At 37.8% G+C, this 25,511-nt stretch overlaps 1 protein-coding gene across 1 annotated transcript in view; it reads right to left on the reverse strand.

Moving 5' to 3' along the window:
• Positions 1–25,511, reverse strand: part of arhgap32b (Rho GTPase activating protein 32b) — a 599,869-nt gene that overhangs the window by 16,442 nt on the left and 557,916 nt on the right. Inside the window, exons 14-18 of the mRNA XM_051932371.1 lie at positions 22,809–22,911; positions 14,378–14,522; positions 5,423–5,505; positions 2,372–2,479; positions 1,897–2,042 (exon numbers count right to left, since the gene is read on the reverse strand). Of these exons, the coding sequence (XP_051788331.1) occupies positions 1,897–2,042; positions 2,372–2,479; positions 5,423–5,505; positions 14,378–14,522; positions 22,809–22,911 (585 nt within the window). The remainder of the gene's footprint in view (positions 1–1,896; positions 2,043–2,371; positions 2,480–5,422; positions 5,506–14,377; positions 14,523–22,808; positions 22,912–25,511) is intronic.

Genomic DNA, 25,511 nt, shown 5'->3' on the forward strand with positions numbered 1-25,511 from the left:
ACTAACATTTTCAGGGTCATGAATAGGGCAGAGGTGATGGTTGATGATGTCTTTTATCAACGATTGGCTGACCACACATTTCAATGTAAATAAAAGTCAGACGATTGGCTCCAAACATTTCACAGAAGTTTCCTCACAGTGCCAAACTGCCGTATGTTTTATTTTTAACCTCGCACACCTCACACGAAAGACGTCAAGAAGTCTTATTTGCATCAGGAGCTATAAGAGATTTCTGCGCCATGGTGGTTTACAGTACCACATTGTGGCCTGTTCTTTTGTTTTCCCTTCTTATTGAGTGGATGGAGGAGCAGAGGAGCTAAGGACTAATAAAGTGACAGGGATTGGCCAAATTAGCCCTTTCACAGAGACCCAGAATGAAGATTCTCCTATGTTTGCAGCCTGGAGCCTCCAGCCTGGAGCTCCAAGTACCCGGAGAGTTGACTAAATAGACATATTATTTGAGCCAAATCTTAACCTTAGTGTAACAGGGCTGAGCTCTGGAGGTCTGCAGCTAGACTCTGTTGTCTGAGAGGACACTGTGAACCGTTAGTTACAAGGCACTACTCGACAAATACACCTGAATCCAAGCGAACCTTTCCCTTTCTTAATGATTTGTTATATTTTGTAAATTAGCGGATGTAACAGGGCTCAGAAAACTATAGGCACTTATCCAAATAAAGATTCTTCAATGGTCGAAGAGCATGCCTCAGAATAAAAAAAAACAATGTAATTTACAAAAATAAAATAATGCTTCATTAACATTTTAAACAGAACAAACGATCAACAAAGCAAAAAAAAAAAAATTGTAAGGAACCATTGGTTTAGCTAAGTGGCACCAGCTAGAATGTATAGCAACACGTAGCTTATAAGAGTTTTATTAATAACTGATGAGGTCCCAATATTATGTGGAAAGGTTTTTTTAATGATCAGATTGCACAATACGGCAATTCAGTTTCATGTTACATTTTTTAACATATTTTGTCTACCACACTGTTACATCTTTACTGTTACAGTGTAGATGACATTTGTGCTCTGTTTAATGGTTACATTTTTCAACAACCTAATCAGACAACTTCAGGATTACCATAAACCCTCATTCTTTAATAGTCCTGTTTTGGGTGACAACTATTAAAACACCATTGCTTAATGAATATTTCCGATAACTTATGCTATGTTACTTGCTCACCATCACATTTTGCTTAAAAGGTATAATTCTAATTCATCTACTATAGTTACATCGGGTAAGCAATGACTGGAGTGTTGAATCCAGTCAGGACAACCAAAATACAACTCTAGTCACTTGTGTGACTGGCGATGTCAGTTTTGAAGCAGACTTAACCACTTCTGAAAGGAGCGCTTTTTTGTAAGAGGCTATGAGTAGCATTAATCATATTAATTTTATCATACTGTAATTTGGTCAGGCAATGATTTTTTTTTAATTATAATCTTGCCTAAATAAAATGGCAACTAATTTTTTCCACATTCAAGTGTCAAGTATTGAACCGTACAATTTATACAGCAGATATGAACCATCAACAAACTTAAAAATGCGAATATGTGAAAGAAAAAAATAAAGTAAACAATAAATCACATGAAAAAAAATGAAATAAAGAGGAAGTACACTAATGATAAGATGCAAGTTAAAAAAATATAGGTACTGATCTTACAAGCAGTCTTGAAAAAGGCAGCAGCCAAAAGTAAACCAATAAAAGATTCTCTCCTAATGTGATAACCGGTCATTCACAGCCTGCAACTGTTAGTTTTTGGACCAACAACCAAATGTATTTGACGCCTTGTTATGGTGGTATTGTATATACTGATATCAAAATAAACTTACAATAAATATGAAGTGGAAAGAAAAACTGCACTTTTCCATGAAGACTTCAAGGTACATACCTGCTCCTTCCCGAATAAGAGAACTCAATTTTGGGCTGAAGAGTACATCGACGTGGTTCAAAATGAACTCCACCACCACCGACTGTATTCGTACCTCCATAAAAGCTGCCGTGCCACTGAAGCATGCGGACTCTATTTGCTTGGATCTGGAAACCAACACACATTTGTAAGTGTACTATCCTTCTTAAATAGCTAAACATCTGTATATGGGATATTTTACTTAAGAGTCAGAACATGAAGGATATTTCATTTGTATTTTCTGAATATACAACAAAATGTGGCTGCTGAAGACCCCCCCCCCCCCCCATACCATACACCTATGCCAATTGCAAATTATTAGGTAACAATAATCTCTCCTGTAGTATTATATACAGTATTAAGCACTAATTTAACATTCCAATTTGATACCCTTAAAAACATCAAGACAGTTGATATTAATAGTAAAAAATAAACACCTAGTGCTGAAATAACATACCTGAGCAAATTGGGTGCCCAAACGATGGCCAGGTTCTTGGTGTGCATATTTGTGACATAACTAAAGGCAGCAAGGTGAGCCAAGTGTCTCATGAGAAATTCCAGTGTCCTAAAAGTAAATGCAATTTTTTTTAAATACAACAGACCCAAGTACTGCTAGCTTCATCCGCTTTTACCTTTAGTTCTAATCCAGGATGCTTTCTGCCTATTGCTGAAACTCTGCTTGTATGTCCTTTTTGTTCTTTTTTGCAGCATTTAGTTATAATAGTGCTACCTCTTAATTATCTGCCATATTTTCTCTTCCTGTGTTATGTTCCATGTGTTTTGTGGGTTGTCCCCCAAGTGGTGTGGCCAGCTGCCAAGAACCGCACTTCACTCTATAAATCCGGAGGGTCTACCACAGTTCCAGGCCGCTCATTGTGAATGCGCTCTGGAGTTGCTGAGCTCTTGTGCCTTTAATTAATTTTTTGGATTTTGATCATTTTTCCTCTGTTTTTTCACTTTGCCTCTAAATATTGGTATTGGGACTTTTTTACTTTGGCTTTTATTTGTCTTAAGAGTTAATTTCATTTTCTCTTTTGTACTCCACTGATCTTTTTGTGCTTCCAGGCAGTCTATGGCAATAAACCTTTTTATTTTTATAAAGATTCTATGAGGCCTATTTGTTTCTAGCCGGGGTATTTGATGTGGCTTGTCCTCTAGCGGGCATTTTTGGAAGTGCTTTGGGACTTACTGGGACTCTGGAGCTTTGAACACCAGTTTGTGACAGCAGTTTGCTTGATCCCCCAGTATCTGTGTAGGTTTTCTCAATCAATCCATAAACAAGAAGTCAGATTAACTGGCGGTACTAAAGTTCTGCAATTTGTACTGTTAATGGGCATGCGTACACCCCTTGCAATAGAGTGTCATTTTTGTCAGGGTCAGGTGCTGCCTTAGTCCTGTTGTTAAAATGGGAATCCACCCACAATATCGGGCATAGTATTGACAAGGGAGTGTGGGAAATTGTAGGAGAGATCAACAGAATTATAACTTTCTGAAAATGGTTAAAAGACTTTAGAGATACACACTTGTATCAAGTTTATCCATCTTCTGCAGTTGTAAAACAGATAATTATAAAGTAACTGCTTGAGTTTCTGAGGCTTTTGATCAAAGCTAGTTTAAAAGTTACATTTTTAGCATAATTCAAAAGTACTTGTTAGTTAAAATCATTTGCAGACACAGAAATATTTCTATGTGTTTCCATGAACACACCAGAAGGGGGTGCAAGAATCTCAGCAAGATACTTGAAATGCACACCATTAAATTTGGTGACACCTTAGCAATCAAAGGTAATGTGATGAAATATAAAGCAAAAATCTGTTCTTTTTTATTTTCTATTTATTGATAAGGAAATGTTTCACTACAAGACAAGCATGATGCAAGATTAGGTTTAGGTGTAAGCTTTATTTCCAGTCTGCTCTAGCTGAAGGCTCAAGAAAAAGGCACCCAGACATTTTGCAGGGGGATAGATGATGGAATTATTATATGTTATAAAAGTGTACAATCCGCATGCTATATAGACATATATGTGGTACAGGCTGTAACTACTATATACAGCTGTCTGTCTATCTCATATATACACACACACATATATATATACATATATATATACACACATTACATGTATATATATACTGTATAAATATATACACACACACAGTATATTTATAAACTGTATTTATATTGTCAAGCATCTAGGAGGTTTTGAACAGGTAAGTAGTGCCATCCAGAGCACAAAGGGGGTGCTGCCACTAACTCCTTCTCATTTTCCATCTGTGGTACAGAAGTTCACCAGCCAGACAACAAGTGACCCAGCTTCCACTTCTGCCGTGATGCCCCACGCCTTCAGGGATGGCTCTATAAAGATCTCAAAGTCACCAGAAATGGGAAATTCCTTTGAGGACCAACTCCTGAGGTGGAAGGATTAATTCTTGACCTTTCCTTGTGCTGAATAGATTCATGCCTTTTGTTTTTCACCCAAGTGTGCCTTTGTTCTTTTTACAACCTAAGTCAATAAATGGGTTGTATGTACACATACTGTACATACACACACAGTATACATATGAAAGAGAGAGATAATTATTAGTAATGCTTTAATTTTATGCAAGGCAGGATCTCAACCCAAACAACAGGTCAGTCCATCACATTGCCCATTCACACAATCGAAAGGTATAAATTATGAATAACCCTAATGCATGCACAAGGACACATCCAGAGTTTTCAGAAAAAAATCCACACAAACATGAGGAAAATGAGTGCACTCCACAGACACCAAAATTCTAGATCTATTCTCTGTATTTTCCTACTATTATTTATTAACAATAGGTTATGCTGCAGGGTAAATTGATTCAACTAAAAAACAGCAACATATCCTGCAGTGAATTGGTGCCGCATCCAGGGCAGGTTATTGCTTTATGCCCAGTTCTGCCAGGATACGCTGCAGCACCTCGCAATGCTGAATCAGCTTGAGGAGGACTGTGGAAGATGTGTAAATAAGGGCAGTATGTTAATACCAAAGAGCAGGTCTGGGGAGTGACACTCAATCTACCTGTGTCAATCTTAGCCTTTCCTTCATAGCAGCAGTTCATAGTATTTTATGGGTATCAGACCAGAAACTTATTGTGGTTTATAAATTTTGAGGACAAAAACACTGGAGCAAAAGTCTGAAATTGTTCTTCATTCATGATCAAATGCTGGCACTTTGAGATAGCTCAGTCATTTGTGTGTTATCAAATAGGCCAGCCAGTCACGAAAGAACCAAAAGGACACTAATATTGAAACGAAATGGACAGATGTGATGTTCATCAAAAACAGATGAGAAATTATATTTCATATCAATAAAATACAAAAAATTACCATTGAACTTCTTGGGTGAGGAGTTGGCACATGGGCAGAGTTGTACATGAGCAACATTAACAATTTTTTTTCCCAGACAGACTTATAGTTTAATTGTAACAGTACGAGACTTGCTTTAGAAAGCAGTAGAGGACATTCAAACACCGTGACCACTGACCTGTAATGAGGCGGAGGCAGCTGTTGAATGACGTCATGAATTTTAACTAAACGTTCTTCATCTGTTGCCGCAGATACTGCATCCTATAATGTGACGAAGAGAGGAAAAATTAAAAGAAAAAAAAAATCAACACTTGTACTTTTATGAACATTCGGTTGACAATATTTATTTAAACATCCAATAATTTACTTATAAATCTGTGAATGGCTGAATTTCCTTTTTACAGTTTCAAAAGTATTCATACTTATATACCAAAATGTACTTTCCTCTTCTACAATATAATCAGCATAATACATTGGCTTTGCAATGATCTACCACTGAATATGAGGGGTTCCCTGTGAGGTTCAGTTATTGAAAAGCAGCCCTGTTCTCATTTTATGACTGCTTACTTCTAAAGTTCTTGCTATATTTTAGTTTTTTACTATTAGCATTGGCACTGCAAATGCTAGAAGACAGAGGGGAACACCAGAGACTTAAAGCAGATGATCAGCTCCAGCTGTAAGGAGAAGAGAAGGTACTGTCTATGGGGAAGCCTACTGTGGTTTTAATAAACTTTACTTTGAATAGTGTTTTTGTGCAAAACATTTTTCATGTTATAATACTTTAAAATGTTGATGACAGCTTGAAAGAGAGATATACTTGTTTGCAATGCTAAAAAACTATTCATCCATTCAATTTCCAAACCTGCTTATCCAGGGCAGGGTCATAGGGCGGCTGGAGCCTATCCCAGAAGTCACTGAGTACAAGGCAGAAACAACTCCTGGTGAGGGTGCTAGTCAATCGCAGGGCGAACAGACATAAAGGAGTTAATTTAGCAACACTAATTCACCTAACCTGCATGTCTTTGGACTGTGGAAGGGCAGCCTGAGCACCCAGAAGAAACCCAAATGAACATAAGGAGAACATGCAGGCTCCACACCATGAACACCCAGGACTACCTGAAAACTAAAGATGGTCATGGAATTGAAATCTTTGCTTTTACTTTCACGTATACATAACATAGAGAAAGTATAGGAATCGTGAAAAAATTCGACCTCGAGATTTTCATGAATCTTGACGTTTTAGACCTTCCCGAGTTCGAAAATACTATTTTTGAAATTATGTCTGTCTCTGTGTAAACATGGTAACTCAAAAACACTTTGACCAAGGTCAATGAGATTTTGTACACCTGCTTTATATCAAAAATAAGGAATCCTATCAACTTTTGGGCCACTTCCGGCAACTGGAAGTAGTACTTTAACTGAATACTTTCGCAAAATTTCATGTAAACTATGGTTATAACTACAGATCGATAATTCAAATTTTGCATAGATATTTATAATGATAAAAAGCAAACAGATATGAAATTTGAGAAATATTACTCAACTGGAAGTAGTATTTTATTGAAAAACCATCCAAATTTTTTGTATCATGGAAATATAAATGTGTACACAATATTATAAACTGCATTCAATATAAACACATATTCTTTTCAATAACTATTATTAATTTTATTTTAACTTATACATCATCAGTTTAACAGTAATGTGTAAACATTGAACATGCCATGTAAATATAAAGATATAATGGGAACAATAAGCGCTACGTCCCCATCGTGTTCCTGGTAATACATTTAATTTTATGATTATTTTTTTTATTTCTGCCATCATTATCATAATTAAAGGTAGCTAATTAAATGCAGTTTTACCTATAGCAATTTATTGCAACAAATATTACATAATACAAACACTTTTTCTTTGTTTTTAGGTGACTAACTAGGTAATCTAGGTAACACATATGCAATCATGAAAAAAATTCCACCACCGTTTTCGACCTCCCTAAGTGCAAAAATATCATTTTAATATAAAGTTTGATTATAAATAGAGATAAGTGATTGTGTATCAATATTATCAGTTAGTTATGATGAGAAACAAGACATATGATATTTGAGAAATATTGAGCAACTGGAAGTGGTTTTCCTCTCTCAGTATACAAGAAAGTTGTGGGGAGCACACTCCCGATTCTTTTATTTTTAAACTGCTGACTGATTTTCTGAAGGAGAACTGTAAAATGAAGATTCTGACTAGGAAAAAGAGACACCAAAGACTGCTGTTTACTGCTATTACTTGATATAAAAGGTAATGACTCAAATCTTTAAAGGAATACTACTAAAACCACAGACTCAACATAGTTAACAATTGTCATCTGTTTGAGTAGATTGGTGAGTATTTAGAACAGTACTGTCCAAAATTAATCTGACTGACTGTCCAAAACAAAAAAAGTTTAGAACAACAGTACGCCTTCTGTCTTGCCAACAGCAGCAATCCTGAAATAAATCTTCTGAAGAACAAAATGTAAAACCTTTCAAAATGTCAAAAAAGGGCCCTGGAACAACATCTAAGGATCTGCAGGTCTCTCTTCCCTAGGTTAAGAAGAATGTTTATTATTCCACCATTAGGCCAGAAACCATTGCTTTCAAAATGTGGAGGTTGTCACAATATGGTTTGGAAATATTTTACTCTGTATATATCTGAATGACGTGCGAATAACCTAAGAAATTCTCTGCGTCAGGCAGCTCGTCAGGAAAATGTCAGCACACCTGTCACTGAGCTAAAGATGTAACAGAGCTGGGTCATCCAGCAAGGTAATGATTGGAAACACACAAGCATGTCTAAATCAGAATAGTTTACAACAATAACATTTAAAAGGTTTAGGAAAATCCAGACCTAAATTCCTTTGTAATATTTTGGCAGGATCTGAATAGATCATGTCTTGCCCAAAAACTCACAAATGTCATTTAGTTAAAACAGTTGTGCAAGAAACCCTGGCCAAAACCACTTCACAGTCCTATCAGAGAATGATCAACAATGGCAGTAAATGATGGCTTCAAGTTAACACTGCAGAAGGTGTCATAAATAGTGGTCGAGTTCAAGTAGGCAATTACTTTTTCAGATGGGACAATGGGTATTGCTCAACTATCCTTATATATAATTTGATAGTATCTGTATGTATGGTGTTCACGTCAATACCTCGACTCAATACAAGTTAGAACCATGCAATGGGACACTGCCTCTGTAGTCAGAACATAATGTGGCAAATGGGGACACAGTGTTGCATGATTGGCTAAGGGCTCATTTATACTTCACGCTCAGAACGCGTACGCGCCTGCATCATGGCCGCCACGCGTTCATTTGATGTGTCCTCTGAGTAGGTCCTCAGAAATTAATGCGACGCGTGCGCGAGTTGCAGTACCAGCAAAAAGTCGGGGGGCTCAGTGTGCTAAAAGTTGGAATGTGACGTCAGAGTCTCTGTTTACTATCTACATGTGACAGAAAGCCGCTTTGCAGATCCTATGAGATCGGTGTGCGCGCTTCGGTATTTGATAAATGGTTCGATGTGGTGAAACAAAATGCAGATGTATTCATGGTGCTTTTATATTCAAGCGTCGCATATTCCCGATTGTAATGACAAGATACATTTTAAAATTCTCACTGACAGCAGCGAATCGCCAGCAATAGATTGCCACACTGAGCACATTAAATGTATGATATTCCAACTCTCTGCACATTTAGAATCCTTAGATTTATACTTGATATCACTTTCATGATGGAAAGCATTAAAGTATGTATACATGTATTACATTTTACAGATAAATCGATAATTTCGTTTAAATAATGAATACTGTTAATAATTACACACATGGGGTGACCCAGTGGCGGAGCGTTAGTGCTGCTGTCTAGCAGGGAGTCACATCACTGATATTCCCTGCCTGGAGTTTACACGTTTTCCTGCTGGGTTTTTCTCAGTGTGCTCCAGTTTCCCTCCAAAGATATGCAGATTTGGTGCCGCTAAAATGATGCTAGTGTATGTGAAAGTTTTCGTGGGATGCCAGATTGAATAGCATTACAGTAATCTATACGTGAGGTGACATGGGCATTAATCAATACTTCAGTACTGTGTTGGGTAAGAACAGGATGAAGTCTAGAAATGTTTCGGAGATGGAAGAAGGCAGTCCACGAAATGTTACTTATATGGGAGGAATTATTTAATAATAATAATAATAATAATAATAATAATTATTAGTATTATTTAATAATTGCCTTTATTAGTGTATAAATGGATATAAATAATTACATTTAAACGATTCGCTAAAATCTGTTGTATGTAAACGATACTGTTTTAAATGTTACTGTTTTTTCATCAGAAAACCCAGTTTCCACATCTACGTGTATTAGTTTAAATGGCACTTTTACCACTCGCAATAGGGTGGACGCGCTGACGTATCGTGTCGACTGGGCAACACAGTGAATGTGGCGTCTATCTATATACAGTCATCCCTCACCTATCGCGGGGGTTACGTTCCAGAGCCACCCGCGATAGGTGAAAATCCGCGAAGTAGCGACCTATATTTATTTTATTATTTATACATATTTTAAGGATTCATAAACCCTTCCCACACTCTTATAAACCTTTCTCACTCTCTTGTTAACCTTTCCCACACTCTTATAAACACTTCCTATGCTCTTAAACACTTTCTACATTCTTAAACACCGCAGACCAACACTGCACACAGCGATCAGACGTCGATGTGTCTCCACTCTCTTTGTTAAGGGGGGCAGCTGAACTCACGCTGAGCAGAAATGGACTTTGTGCTGCTTCTGCCAAAATGCCTGCTTGTCGCTCTGCGCATTCGGAAGGAGGAGGAGGAGTGGGGGTGTGTGAGGGCTGAACGCACGTTCGCTCAAACCCCCCCTCCCCGGAGGCGCAGTATGCTCCTGCCACTTCGCATTGTCAAGGGGGTGGGGAGCTGAATGAATGCTAAGGAGAAGTGGACTTTGTGCTGGCTTTGTGCTGCTTGTCGCTCTGCGTGTCAATAATTTAAAATCCTGTACAGCACCTATTTTCCTGTCTCACTGTCTTGTCTTGCGTAAAGTTAAAATGTTTTATAATAGTGAGATGTTACTCATATCCTTAGCCCGACATCCACATATCATATGTGTTAACAAAGTGTGTTTTATAAGTTTACATGTGTTTAAAGCATGTGGGATGGGTATTTTAAGGCTTAGACTATAAAATGTTTATTTATATGGTCTTTCTATATCGCGGATTTTCTCCTGTTGCTGATGGGTCTGGAACATAACTTCCGCGATAGGCGGGCAATCACTTGTATTTAAAAACCCATGAAGTCGTGAATCCGCAAAAAGTGAACCGCAAAGTAGCGAGGGATTACTGTATGTCTATGATTTGTTCGCTTTCCGACGTAGTGTAAATAAAGTAAATTCATCTCACTGTGGTGCGTATTCCGTACGTAATACCATGTAACACATTATAATTCTCCTGCTTTACGCGAATATACCCATGCCACCGAAAAAAAGACTTACAATTCCACGGTCCACTTCAGATGCCAGAGAAAAGTCTATTTCAAGGGTGTCTCAAACGCCACAGCAGACACAATCCAAAGTGGACGAACTTACAATAAAATGTGAATCAGAAAACTGTTTGTTCTATTCCCAGGCAATGCCGGGTACTCCTGCTAGTCTTTAATAAATAAACAGGGTATGTGTGTAAATGTAATCATGGTGTCTTTTATATAACTCCTTGATGAACACATTTTCCATCCATTTTTAAACCTATTCGATCCATCTCAGGGTTACCAGAGGAAAATGTGCAATAGTGCAGAATCCTTTTTTTTTTTTTTTTTTTGGCAAGATATGCTCCGATTTGCAGACATTGTTCACATGGTGCTATGCCAGCCACTCCTCAAGCCTATCATTTATCAGATTCGCTGTACTAGAGGAGGAATAGCTTGAAGAGTTTTGTTTTCCTGTTTCTCATTACAGTCAAGCTGGCTGGGTTAGAAGAAGAATAACTAGAAGGCATATCTTGACTTGCCAGAGGCAGAAGACTATCACTTTGATAAACAGTGGTGGCAATAGTACTGCACTGTTTTCTATACATTAATCAACCAAGTGCTGGTAAACTGACTGAATAAAAGACTGAAAATAAAGGCAGTGATTGTTTATATGTTGCCCATCCCCACCACTGTGATCTCCTTTATTTATGTGGGCACAAATTGTAGTGGGATCAGCCTTTTGAATGAGGCCATCTATATCAGATGACATGCACATGACACTGTATATCCGGGCAGCTTCAAATGTGGCAGTGTAGTATAGTGGTCATATAGAAAATACAAAGATTTGTGCATATGGTTTTCAGATTTACATGGTCTATCACTTTCTGTTTTACCTGATTAGGTTATCTCACAACATGTAATAAATGTATAATGGCCCTAAAATGAATCATCTGCCGAGTGATAGGAGGAAGAAAATCAAAGGGCTGTACGACTAAAACAATTCCATATATATTTTTGTTCCAAGTGATATTGTATCCAGAGGCTCAAGGCACTTTCCTACCGTAGGAACTTTTTCCAGGAACCAGGGTCTTTTTAGAAACTCTGGAACTTTTTTAGAATTCCCACAGCAGGAAGTTAGGCCATAGGTAGTTCCTGGTATTTTTTTTAGTTCCTACTCCAGGGTACACACTTTTCATTCAACCAAGATCTATTGTGGGTGGAACTTGGGCAATGAATTGAGTTAATTGGTTGACCACAAGAAATGGCGCAATCTTATGAATCTGTTAGTAGATTGGACTTTGGAGTGTTATTGGTGAAGCTGGAGTGCTGCATTTCACACCACATCACTCTTCATAGCTGCCTTTCTGGCGCACCACATCAAAGTAATAATCTCCCTTGTGAAGTTGGGATTGTTTCAAAGTAATAAGGTAGGTGGGGTCCCTCAAGAACTCTTGATTATGGTGCAGCACTTCGCACCTCGTCACTCTTTATAGCTTCTTTACTGGTGCACCATGCCATATATCACACTTGGGAGGAGTGTCCACTGTGAACTCCCGATCACGCTGAACTTTGCACGGCACATATTTTGCATAAAGGTTACAGTTCCTATTGTGCGGTGGGAACACAACACAGGAACAGGGCCAGGGACCATAAGTGGCCCAGGATGTACATTGTACAGAAACTCTTTGGTTCTTGAAAACAATGTTCCTGCGGTGGGAAAGCACTTTCAGGCTACACCCACATTACATTTTTTTTAATGAAGACATTAGTCTCAATTTTTGCACTTTCATCCACACTACCCCAGCAATTTTAAACCCTAAAAATGGAGACTTGAAAATGCTCTCCAGAACTGTATACTTTTGAAAATACCAGCTCAGTATTGCAATCAGGATGGCTAAAAACTTAGAATTTTGAAAACACACTTTGATTTTTTTTTTTTGCTTATCACATAGCCTTTCCTGATTTAATCTTGTTCATTACAACATCCCATTCACTGACTGGTCACAGTTAACAGAAGAAAATCACATTCAAATACAGTAAACACAGAGAAGTTGTTTTCCAAGGCACTTCTGTGTTGCTTACCCATATGCATGTACCAAAATGGCATTTTGAACAGTTTGAATGCTGCATACATGCAACAAAAGACAAACAATTTGCCAGTCACTACAGTTTTTCAATAAATCTCATGGCTGGAGGCTCCGACATCTCTTCAAAGCTTTTTTTTCTTGCTGATGCATGCGTGCCCAGTGTAGGTGAACATCAACGTCATATATGTTTTTGGTTGTTTCAGTATGGCCAGAGATACTTTTGCACACTATATGAAAATGCCAATGTGAACAGATAATATTTTCATTTAAAAACAGCAACATTAAATGAAAATGTAGCAACATGGACAAAGTCTCACACTGACTTAAGTTCCTGAGATATAATTACTAAACGGGTGTTATTAGCAAGCAGTTTTAATTCTTCTGGGCAGCAGAAGGATGTGATTCTAGAACTGTGTAATCAAATCAGGATGAAGTTTATTTGTCACATACAACCTATACATACAAGGTGAGACACAAAAATAACCGGACTGGGCTTGGGGCTTTCCTGGAAAACCGTCTGGAGGTCGGCTGGACGTGAATCATAGCACTATATCCCCTCCTACATGCTCTCTCAAACTGCCGCCTGGCTAGGTATATCCTGTGAATAGCCCAGTCAGTATTTACACCACAATTGCTACATGAGTTGCTGCGATAATGTCAGTTGAAAAAAAAAAAAAAAAAAATCGAACAGCGAATCAACATCAAATTTCTCGTGAATTTTCTCTTTTTCAAAATAAACAAGTTTTTGACTGACAAAAACAATCCTGTCCTTGATCATCCCCCCTATTCGCCGATTTACAGTAGCTCCCTGTGATTTTTATTTGTTCCCGTAAATCAAAAGTGACCTTAATGGAACACATTTTTCTTCTATGGATGAAGTGAAGACAAAAACGGCAAGCCTGTTGTAGAGCCTTAAGTAAGAAGACTTCCAGCACTGTTTCAATCAATGGAAGATACATATGGAGCGGTGTAGAGATCGGGAAGGGGAGTATATAGAAGGGGACAATGTTTAGAATGCTGTAATTCATCAATAAATATACTGTATATATTTTTTACCAATCCATTTATTTTTTTGTCTCACCTCGTACAGTACTATATGAAGTGAAATGCTTAGTTGGTAAACTCCAAGGACTGTGCATCTTAGAAGAATATATAATACATAATTTTATAAATATCAATAAAAATCATTAAGAGAACTATAAAACACTGATAAATAGTAACTTAAAAATAACTTAATGTAAGAAAGTTAAAAATAGGGAATCATGTAGTCAGACAGTCTCCTTATTCAAGATGCAAATAGACTGTGGAAACTACTGTGCGTAGGTCTTATTCTTGGCAGACAAAACGATTTCCATCTCAAAAGCACAGTCTCTTTACTCAACACTATTGCACTTTGTAAGGTTTCATAATCTGATTAGAAGAACAGATCTCACTTTAACCTAAACACCACCCATTAGAAGTTCCTTTACAAATCATTGGCATTCAGTGAGAAAATTTAAGTCTTCCAGCAACTCCAGAGGTTTTTGGGATACTTACAGAGAACTTCTCATACAGCTGGTAGGTTAGTAAAGGATTGGGCAGCTCCCGGAAATAGAGTTTGCAGAGCGAGCCAACACAATGGATGTCTTGGAGGTACAAATCTTTTGTCAGGTCTGGGATTTGTTCAGAGTCAAACTCATGCCTGGAGGAAAAAAAGATACACATGTACTGTATGTATTTATTGACTTTACCTACAACAATAGCAGACATAAAGAATTTAATTATTTTTGCCGACAAATAGAAAGTATTTGAGGACTTTAAACCTTGAGTATAACTGACCTGAAAAAATACTAAAGGAAAGAAAAACAACTTGCAAAACTTATAAATGGCTAAATACAGTAGATTTACTTAAATGTCAAATATAAAATGCACTTAACCAACAGGGGTGATGTGTCTGACCAAAAGCTAGGATCAATAAATAAAAATAACTCACTATAATCATGATCAATGTGTAAAAAGGAAAGACGGGGTATTTGACAGACACACAACATCGCCCACCTAGTCCACATTTCTAAAGATAGACCTGCCAGAGCCTTTCATTGGACGTGTTATTAAAGTGTAAATTTCATTGAAAGCACAATTTCTGAGGAACTGAAAGCAGGTTAAAATGTCCCAACAATATTCATTAGCCTTGAAACATCTTGAAATTTTTTATATACATAAAGGAAACACAAACTCACAAGTATATTTATATGTTTACAAAGACCCATTAATACAAACATATAGATACAGTATGTGAATGGCACTGCGGCACAGTGGTCAGTCACAGCTCCAGAGTCCTGGGTTTGAATTCTGGGACTGCAGGTACTCTTTCAGTATTTGCTTATTTTATTATTTTTTTTTTAACTCCTGGCACTTCACTTGTACTCTCACATCCCAAAGATGTGTTATATTAATTGCTATGACATGGGGAAGGTGTTATATAAATAAAATGTCTTGTTATTGTTATTATTATTATTAATATTATTATTATTATTATGCGAGTTAGTGCTGGTATACGAGTGATTCTGCTATGCCCTGTGGTGCTGGGGATTGTTGTTGACCCTGTGACCCAAAATCAGATAAACTGGTTAATATATGAATGGATAGATAAATATATATACTCTAAATATATACATTATACATACATGCACACAAACAGACTACATGTGAAAATAACTAATTGGCCGCTTTCTGTACAGACTTACTGTGTGTTAACTGCACTACTTGGAATATTTAAAAATTTGAAACAAATTGCACAAAAATAAAAATCATCATATGTAAAGAGTAGACTCATTTAGACCCTAAGGTTGCTTGTTTAATCCCCACTTCTGACTGGCTTTGTGACCCTGGGCAAGTCACTTAATCTAAGCTATTTAAATGAGTGCTATTTAAACTGATCTTGTAAATCACCTTAAATAAGGTGCTAAATAAACATAAAACAAGAATAAAAATAAGATGGCACTGTAGATGTAAACAGTGAGTATCAACAGTTAAACAGGGGCATGTCACCATCACTATATTCATTCTGCTCCTCCTGGTGAATGTCGCAGACTTAGTTGAACAGGCCACCCTATCCTCAGCACCACCTCGTGAATACACAGAAGCTTCCAGGTCAGTCAGCGTGCCCTGAATGTACCCCTGTGTCTCCTCCCACCTTGTACATCTCCTGAGGGAGGTGCCCAGGGAGCATTCCTAACTACATGTCCAAGCCACCTCAACTTGCTCCTCTTAATCCTAAGAAGCAGTGGGTCTACTCCAATGTCCTCTTTGATTGCTTAGCCCTATCATGGACAGCCAGCCCAGCAACCCTACTCATGATGTTCATTTTGGCAGCTTGTACTTGCTGTCTCATTCTTTTCTCCCTCCTCTGTTCTGGCAAACATTACAGGACCATTAGTATTTATGCATGTAGATTTAGAGACAGTTTTCATCCACATGTCATAAGGTTATTCAACAGCCATTCATATTGAAAATGTTTTCTTGCATATACATATTTTATGTATGTTGTCTTCATTGCATTTTTTCTACTGTTAATTATTTACACTTATGTACTGCTTTCTAACCTACTGAAAATGGTTTATACAGATAGTGGGGAACCTCTTCAACCATCACCAATGTGTAGCATCCACCTGGATGATGCAAAGACTTACGCCAGTACGCTCATCACACAAAGGGTTAAAGAGACAGCCAATTAAAGACAGGGAACAATTAGTGGATCAGAATGACCAAGCATTGGTGTGCAATTTAGCTATGACATCAGGGTACATCCTACTCTTTTCGAAAGATGCCCAAGGATCTTTTATAACCACAGGGAATCAGGACATAAACTTTTTCATCGGCCAATCTTCATATGATGTAAAATATTAGAGACAGAGAGGGCTGGTCATCAGGTACAATTTGAACAAAAACAGGGACAGATGTAGAGAGACAGTTGAGAGATCAGGAACAGTAAAGCTAAACAAGTTTTGTGTTAAGTGTTGCATGACGAGGCACTGGAAAGGCCAACATCAGATGATCTCAAGTGTCTGAAACAGGATATGCAATAATTACACAGACTTAGGTGTTGAAATGTTTGTAAAAGTCAGCAATAGTGTTTTAAATATAACTGTGAGATCAAGAGGAAGTCACTGTAACTGTGCCAGTTGGCCAGTGTTTTCTTTATTATGGTTGGTGTTGCTCAGAACCTTTAAACTACTTTGGCTACCGAAAAGCAAATTTCACTACTCCAGCAGAGATTTAAAGAAGGTCAGACAAAGTATTTATGCTTTAGAGGAGGACAGGAAAAGTCAGACTCTGGTAACAATGTTCCATAGACAGTAGAAAGAAATTTTGATTGTTGTAAAGTTGTGCAATTCAACGTGTACAATGCTTTAATCTCCCAGACTGGTGACTGTGAATGATGGGGTAGTGCTACAGAAGCCATAATTCAGTAAGGAGAAGTTCACTTTAACTTGAGCTGAGGATACCACAAGAAGAACTGTACGTTGGTTAGTATTCAGCTGTATCCATACACTGATGTCTTAGATACAGAGAGTAGTTTCATTCATGGCCAATGAGTACAACAAGAACTCATCATGACAAATCATGTAGTCTAGTAGCAACTGGAGGAAGGCATAAATAACCAAACTTGATGGTTCAGTCAGGGTTACCTTATTTCTTGTATATCTAATATTTTTGTTGTTTATTACATTCCCATTCTTTGTTAGTTCTTCTTTTGGTTTTATTTAGTTATTTAATTTATAAGTATTGTGCTTCTATGTTCTTTGAAGGCATTGTTTGTCCTTTGTGGGTGTAGCACCAAGAGGTGGGGCCACCTTGACGTCACTACTGGACTGCCCCCTGCCTTTATGTTCTGAAGCAGACAGCAGATACATCAGTGATTCATTGAAGTTCTTAGAGTGCATTAATTATAAGTATTGATTTTCTAGTTTCTGGACTTTGTGGATTCTGATTGTTAGATTACGTATTGGAATGTGTTTGCTCTGAAGTGCATTTTAGGCAAATCATTTTGCCTTCTTTTTTTTCACTTTTCTGCGCTCCTTTTGTGATTTACAAATAAATATGTCAATAAGGAATATTTGCTTCGCCCTTAATCCAGAGACTTTTATAGTTCTCACTCTTCATTAAAGGGCATTTTTGATATTTTTGGACATTTAAGTTATTTTGAAATTTAAAAGCCTGTTGTCTATTTTTTGGGGCTGGCTTAAACCTGCCTGTGGAAAAAGAGGCCAATTCTAGGTATGCCAAGGAAAGCCCTGGCCCGGTTTATGGCCCTTTTTTGGGGCCTCACACTCTTTCACTAACAAGCAAACAAATAATTAACTAAATACACATAAGACACCTACATTTTTGCTGTAATAAGTTCACGGTTTTTCAAACCCATCATCCCATGAGGCTGAGGAAGCAGTGAAGTGGCAGCCTGAGCAGATTTGTTTGTGAGTATTTTTAATAATATCTCAGCTCTAGAAGAGCACTGTCTCAAATAGGCTAACTAAACAATAACTTTATGGCTTTTAATGCTAGTAATGACAAATATGAATCTACATAATGATCTGTCTGTTGCTATAACTATTTCACTGAAAAAATCTGTTGCACATTTTGTTTTAAAACTGTTGTACTGCATTAGTTAATTAAATCATTTTGGGAGCAGGCACGTTTAATTGGATAAACAGCATACCAAATCATGTTTAGTCAGAGTCTATAAATACTCTTCTTTAACTCTCAGTAAAGTAAAAATATCCCACAAACCATTTATTTTTAATGTTGAAGTATTCAATTAATTTTGAATATCATATTTGGTAATCTAAATTCAATATTACTCAAAGTGTGCATCCAAGGCAATATATATAGTCATTGACACTGTTGCTTGTGTCTGGCCATTTCACTGAGAGTCTTCAACCAAAGATACCCCAGCTATGTAGAAGACAAGCACCTATAGCCTATATTCGTGGCATGGTGCCAAGTCATGTCCTGACCACCACATTGTTTCTTCCATCCAGATTCCAGTTCAGAAAGTAAAGCTTTCTCTAGTAGTCTTCTCACATCCATTCCAAGAATGTGTCCAAGCCATCATGGGCCAAATTAGAAAAGGATACCTTGTAAGGTCCTTGTCTCTCCTGAACATTAGGTATTATTTGCCTTTGCTGAAGATAGCATTAATGTCAAGGGAAAGCAGCACAGAGGATTATCCAGTTTCAGTAATGAGTTGAAGGACATTTATGATTAGAACAACAGCTGCATGAATGCAGAGGAAAGCCAAAATCCTGACCAGAAAACTGATCCGAAACTGAAACTGAGGTTTGTTAACATATTCTAAGAATCAGGTTACTCTGGCAAAAGTTCTTCTAAATCAAACATTATAGTAGATTTTAAACGGTTTAATTTGGTAAAGGTATGGAGCTGAACACACAGTCATTGATAGGGTTCAGGTAGCTCAAATACACTCGGAGAAAGTGGTTTAAAGCCAGGAAGCAATGCATTGGCCTTTAAAGAAAATCTTCCTAAATAATCATTTTTTTTGAGATTCAATTGCTGTATCACTACAAACCAGAAAAATCTGCAAAGAGTGGAAGGTAATTAAAATTATCCATCCAGGTTCAACAGATTCTGTATTAGGTGGTTGAGGATTACAAGGACCAGAGCACATATTAGTAGCATTAAATGCACGGTAATCCTAGAGAAGCCACCAAAGCCTCACAAAGAAATGTCGATCACACAGTCATGCTGGACCAATTCAGAATCAATAATTCACCTGACATAAACATCTTTAGGATGTCAAATGTCAGACCTAACTATTGTTAATAATATCTAGTTTAAATATTTTAAGAAATGTACACATATTGCATCATTATCTCTATTGTGCTAGCTAGGTACAAATGCTTTCTTGCATCATCTGTGCATTATTCTTTATTCTTGATCACCAGTTATGGTACTCTTGGTTCAACTGATTCTTCTGCATCTTTGGTGCATTACACTTATTTTTTGTTAGCAGATCTTTGTTCAACTCTGTCTGAAAATTATATTTTGTGTTGGCTGCCTGTCCCTAGATAAGCAAAAAAGGAGTGCTGGCATGAGGCCACTACCTTGCCATAAAAGCATCATAAGATAATGGAGGGCAAGCAGTGCATTTACAGGCCTGTGTATGATATGGAAAAGCAAAATGATCAAATAAAATAAAATTATACAGTAAATATGCATAGTGTCAACAATGCTAAGTGCATACAAATCCTGAACTTTGAAGAAAGTAGGCTGTGTTTGAAATAAAGTGTTAAAGAATAATGAGGATAAGCTGAAGAAATTTGGTGAGAAACAAGATATGTGAAGATCTGGACAAAAAACAATGGGGGCAGACAAAATGAAAACAAGGAAATTAGTCTTGTTTGGACACGTATGCACAATGTGAGACAAAGGCTTAACAAAGAAAGTAATGTTTGGAAGTGTCAAAACTGTGCAAAAAACAGGAAAGCCAAGAAAAAATATGGTTGAATGACATCAGAGAATGAACTGGAATGAACATCAAAAAAGCAGTTCAAACAGTGGAGGAGAGGAAATGACCTGAAAAGGTCCCAAGTGTTGGCCCCAATGGTCCTTAGGACTATGGGATACAAAGATGATAATCAAATCCTTATGCTGTTGGTTTATATGATTCCTCTGCTTCTCTGGGGCATTATTCTGTTATTCTATCTTTACAACAGTTTCCTAGTGTCTGTCAAACTTGCTTGGATTGTATTTTTTTAGTGTTTTTGACACAAAAGCTATCCATATGCAGAATCCATGTTTTCATTACCATTCTTGTCTTGCAATGCTATATTGGCTCTGTCTTATCATGACCCTGAATTGAATCATCAAGTGCATAGACTTTCTCCAATATTGGTGTCATGGGTAGAAGCTTATCTCAGCAACTGTGTGGATATTGTAGAATTCAATTCTAAATGACACCCCTTTGCAAAAATGACACATTTTTAATCAACTTTGTTCAGGAAAGTCTCTCACTGTTGGTGCATAGTATGAATGGCGCTGTATAGAATACAGATATATACATGAAAACATGCCAGAAATTAAACTTAGCTGTATAAGTGGTCTGGAGTTCACATGCACAGATGGTCCCCATAAAAAGAGGCAAAGAAAACTTGAAGTTTAAAGCTGTGCTGAGAAGAGCAACCAGGTGCATCCTAGAACTTAAGGACATGTCATACTCCAACACTCAGAGAATAAAACCTGTTTATTCTCAAGCAGAGGAGACAGCATGGGGACCAAATCCTCAAAGGCACTGATGAAGTAGATCCAGCAGAATTCTTTCAGCTTACTCGAGAATACCACTGGAAATTAAGGGGAAGTGCATTGACGACTTAAGCCATGAAGCACTTCTTCACGCAAAGAGTTGTGGGATTCTGGAACAAACTACAAGACATAGTTGAAGCAGAAACCTTGACAACCTTTAAGAAGTATCTGGACAGCTTAGCTATCAGTTGAATAAACTGGCGTGATGGACTGAATGGCCTCCACTCATTTGTCAGATTCCTTAGGTTATTATGTGCTAACAAATGGAGCTTACTACAGACAACCTCCACCATCGCCTCAATCCACTCCTCCTGGAAGTAAAAAAGATTGATAGGATGGCCAGAGAAAAATGTGTAATTCTATGTTGAGACGCTAAAAAAATAACTTAACGCACATATATCATCACTAAGAATGTTGGCAAAAAAACAAATATAAACATTTTTATCTACAAAAACGGAGTTCTAACACTAACCTGATGAAAACACATCCATATAATAGTTATCGTTCTTTCAGTATCAAAACTATTTCTACTGATTGAGAGCTGGATAATAAAAGTATGCACAGTGAAATTCAGAAATATCAGTTTAAAACTGCCATACTTTGCAAACAAACTGGATGAATAATAGGGAACTCTTTGTTTAGGGAAAATGTTTCAAAACAAAAAACGGTAGGAATGACTGCTTCAGAGGCAGGATCATTATAACACTAATGGGGCCTAACATGAGGGGCAAGGAGGCTGGAGAAGGGGATGACATTCCTGACACACTTGTGATCGTTGTTTTGCAAGTTCAGACCAGTTTGTGTGCAGTAGCGGCCACAATGTTTAATGAAACAAGTGGTATGTAGATGCCATGTTCATTACATGCAGCTCCTCACACAAAGACACCACTTTAGCTGTCAGGTACCTTCTCTTTTATTGTTCATTTTTAACCGACTTATCAAGGTCAGTTCACAGAAGGCTGTGCTACACTAGGAGCCAGGCCTGGACTGGAAGCCACTCAGTTGCAGGATACATTAATACACACACACCCACTCTGGGGCAATTTAGAACAACCAATAAACACACATCTTTAGGATGTGGGAGTAAAAATACTGGAAAAACAAACATTTACCACTTGTAGTGCTTAAGCCTGGAGTTGAACTCAGGGCACTAAAAACTTTGGAACAGTGTTATGAAATATTCTTTATATTGTGACACACTGATTCCATGCTGCAGCAACAAAAACATCTCCAATGTTTCTTCCATTCATCATTCTTTTTCCTGAATTAATTTATTAGTTTTAGAGAAGTATAGATCCAGACCTGCAGCATCAGGTCCAAGACAGGAAACAACTCGGGATGGGATGTCAGTCCATATTTTTTGAAAAAGGATAATTTACTGAACTAACCAGAAGATTTGTTCAAAGAAGATTAAAAATATCTAAACCCAAACTCAAAATAACAGTCAGAAACAAGGAGTTAAAAGATTACTATATTGCTGTAATATTTTCAACAAATACCATTAAGCCTTTAGGAATGTTGAATGACACGGACGAATAAGCCAAATGGCTTCAACCCAACTTTTGAACTCATAATGGCTCCTTCTCTATCACAGACTTCTCAAAATTGGAAAAAGGAAAAAAAAAAAAAAAACAAAAACTAGAGAACAGCTTAGACTGGCTCTTACCGTAATTTCTGGATGTTGGAAGCAATCCCAGAGAGTCTGTAGATGCCATCCACCACTCCATATTTCTCGATAAATTCAGTGCAACTCTTGAGAACCTGTGGAACTGTGGAGAAGAGATATGTTTAATTTTGTTAAGGTATTTTATGTATCACCAAAGGTTTCACTGTGCAGACTATTAATTGTGGGACAGTAGCTAAACCACCAGACTGCGAACCATGAGGTTGAAAGTTCAATTTCCATTACAGTCAATCAGAAAGACTCTAAAACACTGAACCCACATAATTGCACCAACTACAGAAATATGTACATAGCCTGAACATTGTGATGTGCATCAGTTAGAGAGAAAGCAAATATACAGGCTATAAAGACCTGGACATAGACACAAATTGATGAATATACACCAGCCTGGTCTGAAATAGAAATAAAATCTTGCTGCACTTCTCTGTACGCCCTGTTTTGTGTCCCAGTAAATACAAATTATTGTCAAAACCCCAATAATTCAATTGTCCATCAATCACTCACAATACAGAACCAATGCAGGAAACACTTCAAGGCAGAGAATAATATATCTGTTGCATCTCTATTTGATAATCACCCTTTCTACCCCTCTCAAACCTGTACAGCATTTAATGTTTAGAAAACATCTATAGCAGAACACTTAGAAACCTGTGTATGGATAATGTCTGTACATGTTATGAACAATCCCATCAACACAATTTTTCTACTACTTTCAAATCAAAAACTTTGCTAAAAGGAACCTACCCAATTGTCCTCACCTCCAACCTATTTCTATTACAGAAGAAATACTGATCAGTCTTGAAGACTCAGACAGCATCTCAACAATACATAAGCACATCTTAAAGTCAGTCAGTCATTTTCCAACCCACTATATCCTAACACAGGGTCACGGGGGTCTGCTGGAGATAATCCCAGCCAGCACAGGGCGCAAGGCAGGAACAAATCCCTGGGCAGGGTGCCAGCCCACCGCAGGGCGCACACACACACACACACCAAGCACACATTAGGGCCAATTTCGGATCGCCAATGGACCTAACCTGCATGTCTTTGGACTGTGAGAGGAAACTGGAGCACCCGGAGAAATCCCACGCAGACACGGGAAGAACATGCAAACTCCACGCAGGGAGGACCCGGAAAGCAAACCCAGGTCTCCTTACCTTGAGGCAGCAGCGCTACCACTGCGCCGACCCATCTTAAAATCTATTTCTTTCAAATATTCCAGAGTACGGTGGGGAAAGGATCTTTCACTTAATATCTCAAAAAAGGAGTGGAAGGCACCCATGCATGGAATACACTCCAGCTCCTTATGTACAAACTTAAAAACATCTATTGATCACATTAATCTTGTTTAAAATTGTGCAAACTGTATGCAGGGGAAGATTCAACCTTGGGTGGGGTTTGAATTCTGCTTTGTTAATTTGATTTTAAGTAAGGTTATCTTCTTCATTGTATAAGTTAGACTTGATCGTATAGAATGTTATCTTCTTCAAATTAAATTAAAAATAGAGAGAGAGAGAGTGAGTTATTTCTGATCATCTGTTGATGGATGGCCAGATGAATTAAATATCCATATTACTAATTTGTCTATCCATCCTTCACACCTGTGTAAACCAGTTTAAGGTCATGTAGGTGGAGACCATCTTAGCAACATCAGGCCCAAGACTGAAGATGTACACATAGTAGGTGAACTGATTAATCTAAAAACTGGACCCGCATGAGTGAGAATGTCTTACAATGTTTTTTTTTGTTCACTGTTGATGTTTGTTTTCCCTATTATGTACTGAGATAGATAGTCGCAAACAAGAGTTTGTATTTTATGTACAGATTAGCTATTATGTCAAGAACAGGGGATTTCTTTTGTACGTTGTACTAGTCCTTTGCTTTAGAAATGTCTTGTGTTGCTTCTAAACAAGGAAGGTGCTATAAACAAATAAGAATGATTGAGAAGGTTAAAATTCACATAATTCTTCAGACATTCAATATAATCACTTTCTTTTGTTGAGGGCTTTGCACCTAAAGCTGCCAGGACAGGCTTTGACTCTGTGGACCTGAGCTGACTAAAGTATATTCAATCAGTGATGGACTGATGGATAAGAAGTATGCAAGGAAGTGGGTGAACAGGCATATTCCAAAAAAGCTTTCCTCTGCAGTTTTCCTATTACAATCATATCACTTCCTCTGATATTCTTCCTTCCCGTTTTTGCTCTTACCCTTGGCACAGCATTCCTGCTAAGGCATATAAGAATAAGACTGGCTTTTGAAATGTGCACGCTCTATCGACACCTGTCTCTCAAATATAGCCAGCTGTTGCAGGGAAGCGAGGCCCCGCTAAAGCAGCTGTTATGTTAAATTCTTTGCATGACAGGAAAAGAGGAAAAAATTTTACCAAACAAAGGGGATTTACTTTTGAATTAAATTCATTCAATGGTCCATCCAACCATCCATTTTCCAACCCGCTGATTCCGAACACAGGGTCACGGGGGTCTGCTGGAGCCAATCCCAGCCAACACAGGGCACAAGGCAGGAACCAATCCTGGGCAGGGTGCCAACCCACCACAGGACACACACAAACACACCCACACACCAAGCACACACTAGGGTCAATCTAGAATCGCCAGTCCACCTAACCTGCATGTCTTTGGACTGGGAGGAAACCGGAGCGCCCGGAGGAAACCCACGCAGACA

This window comes from Erpetoichthys calabaricus, chromosome 9 (assembly GCF_900747795.2).
Source record: "Erpetoichthys calabaricus chromosome 9, fErpCal1.3, whole genome shotgun sequence".
NCBI lineage: Eukaryota > Metazoa > Chordata > Cladistia > Polypteriformes > Polypteridae > Erpetoichthys > Erpetoichthys calabaricus.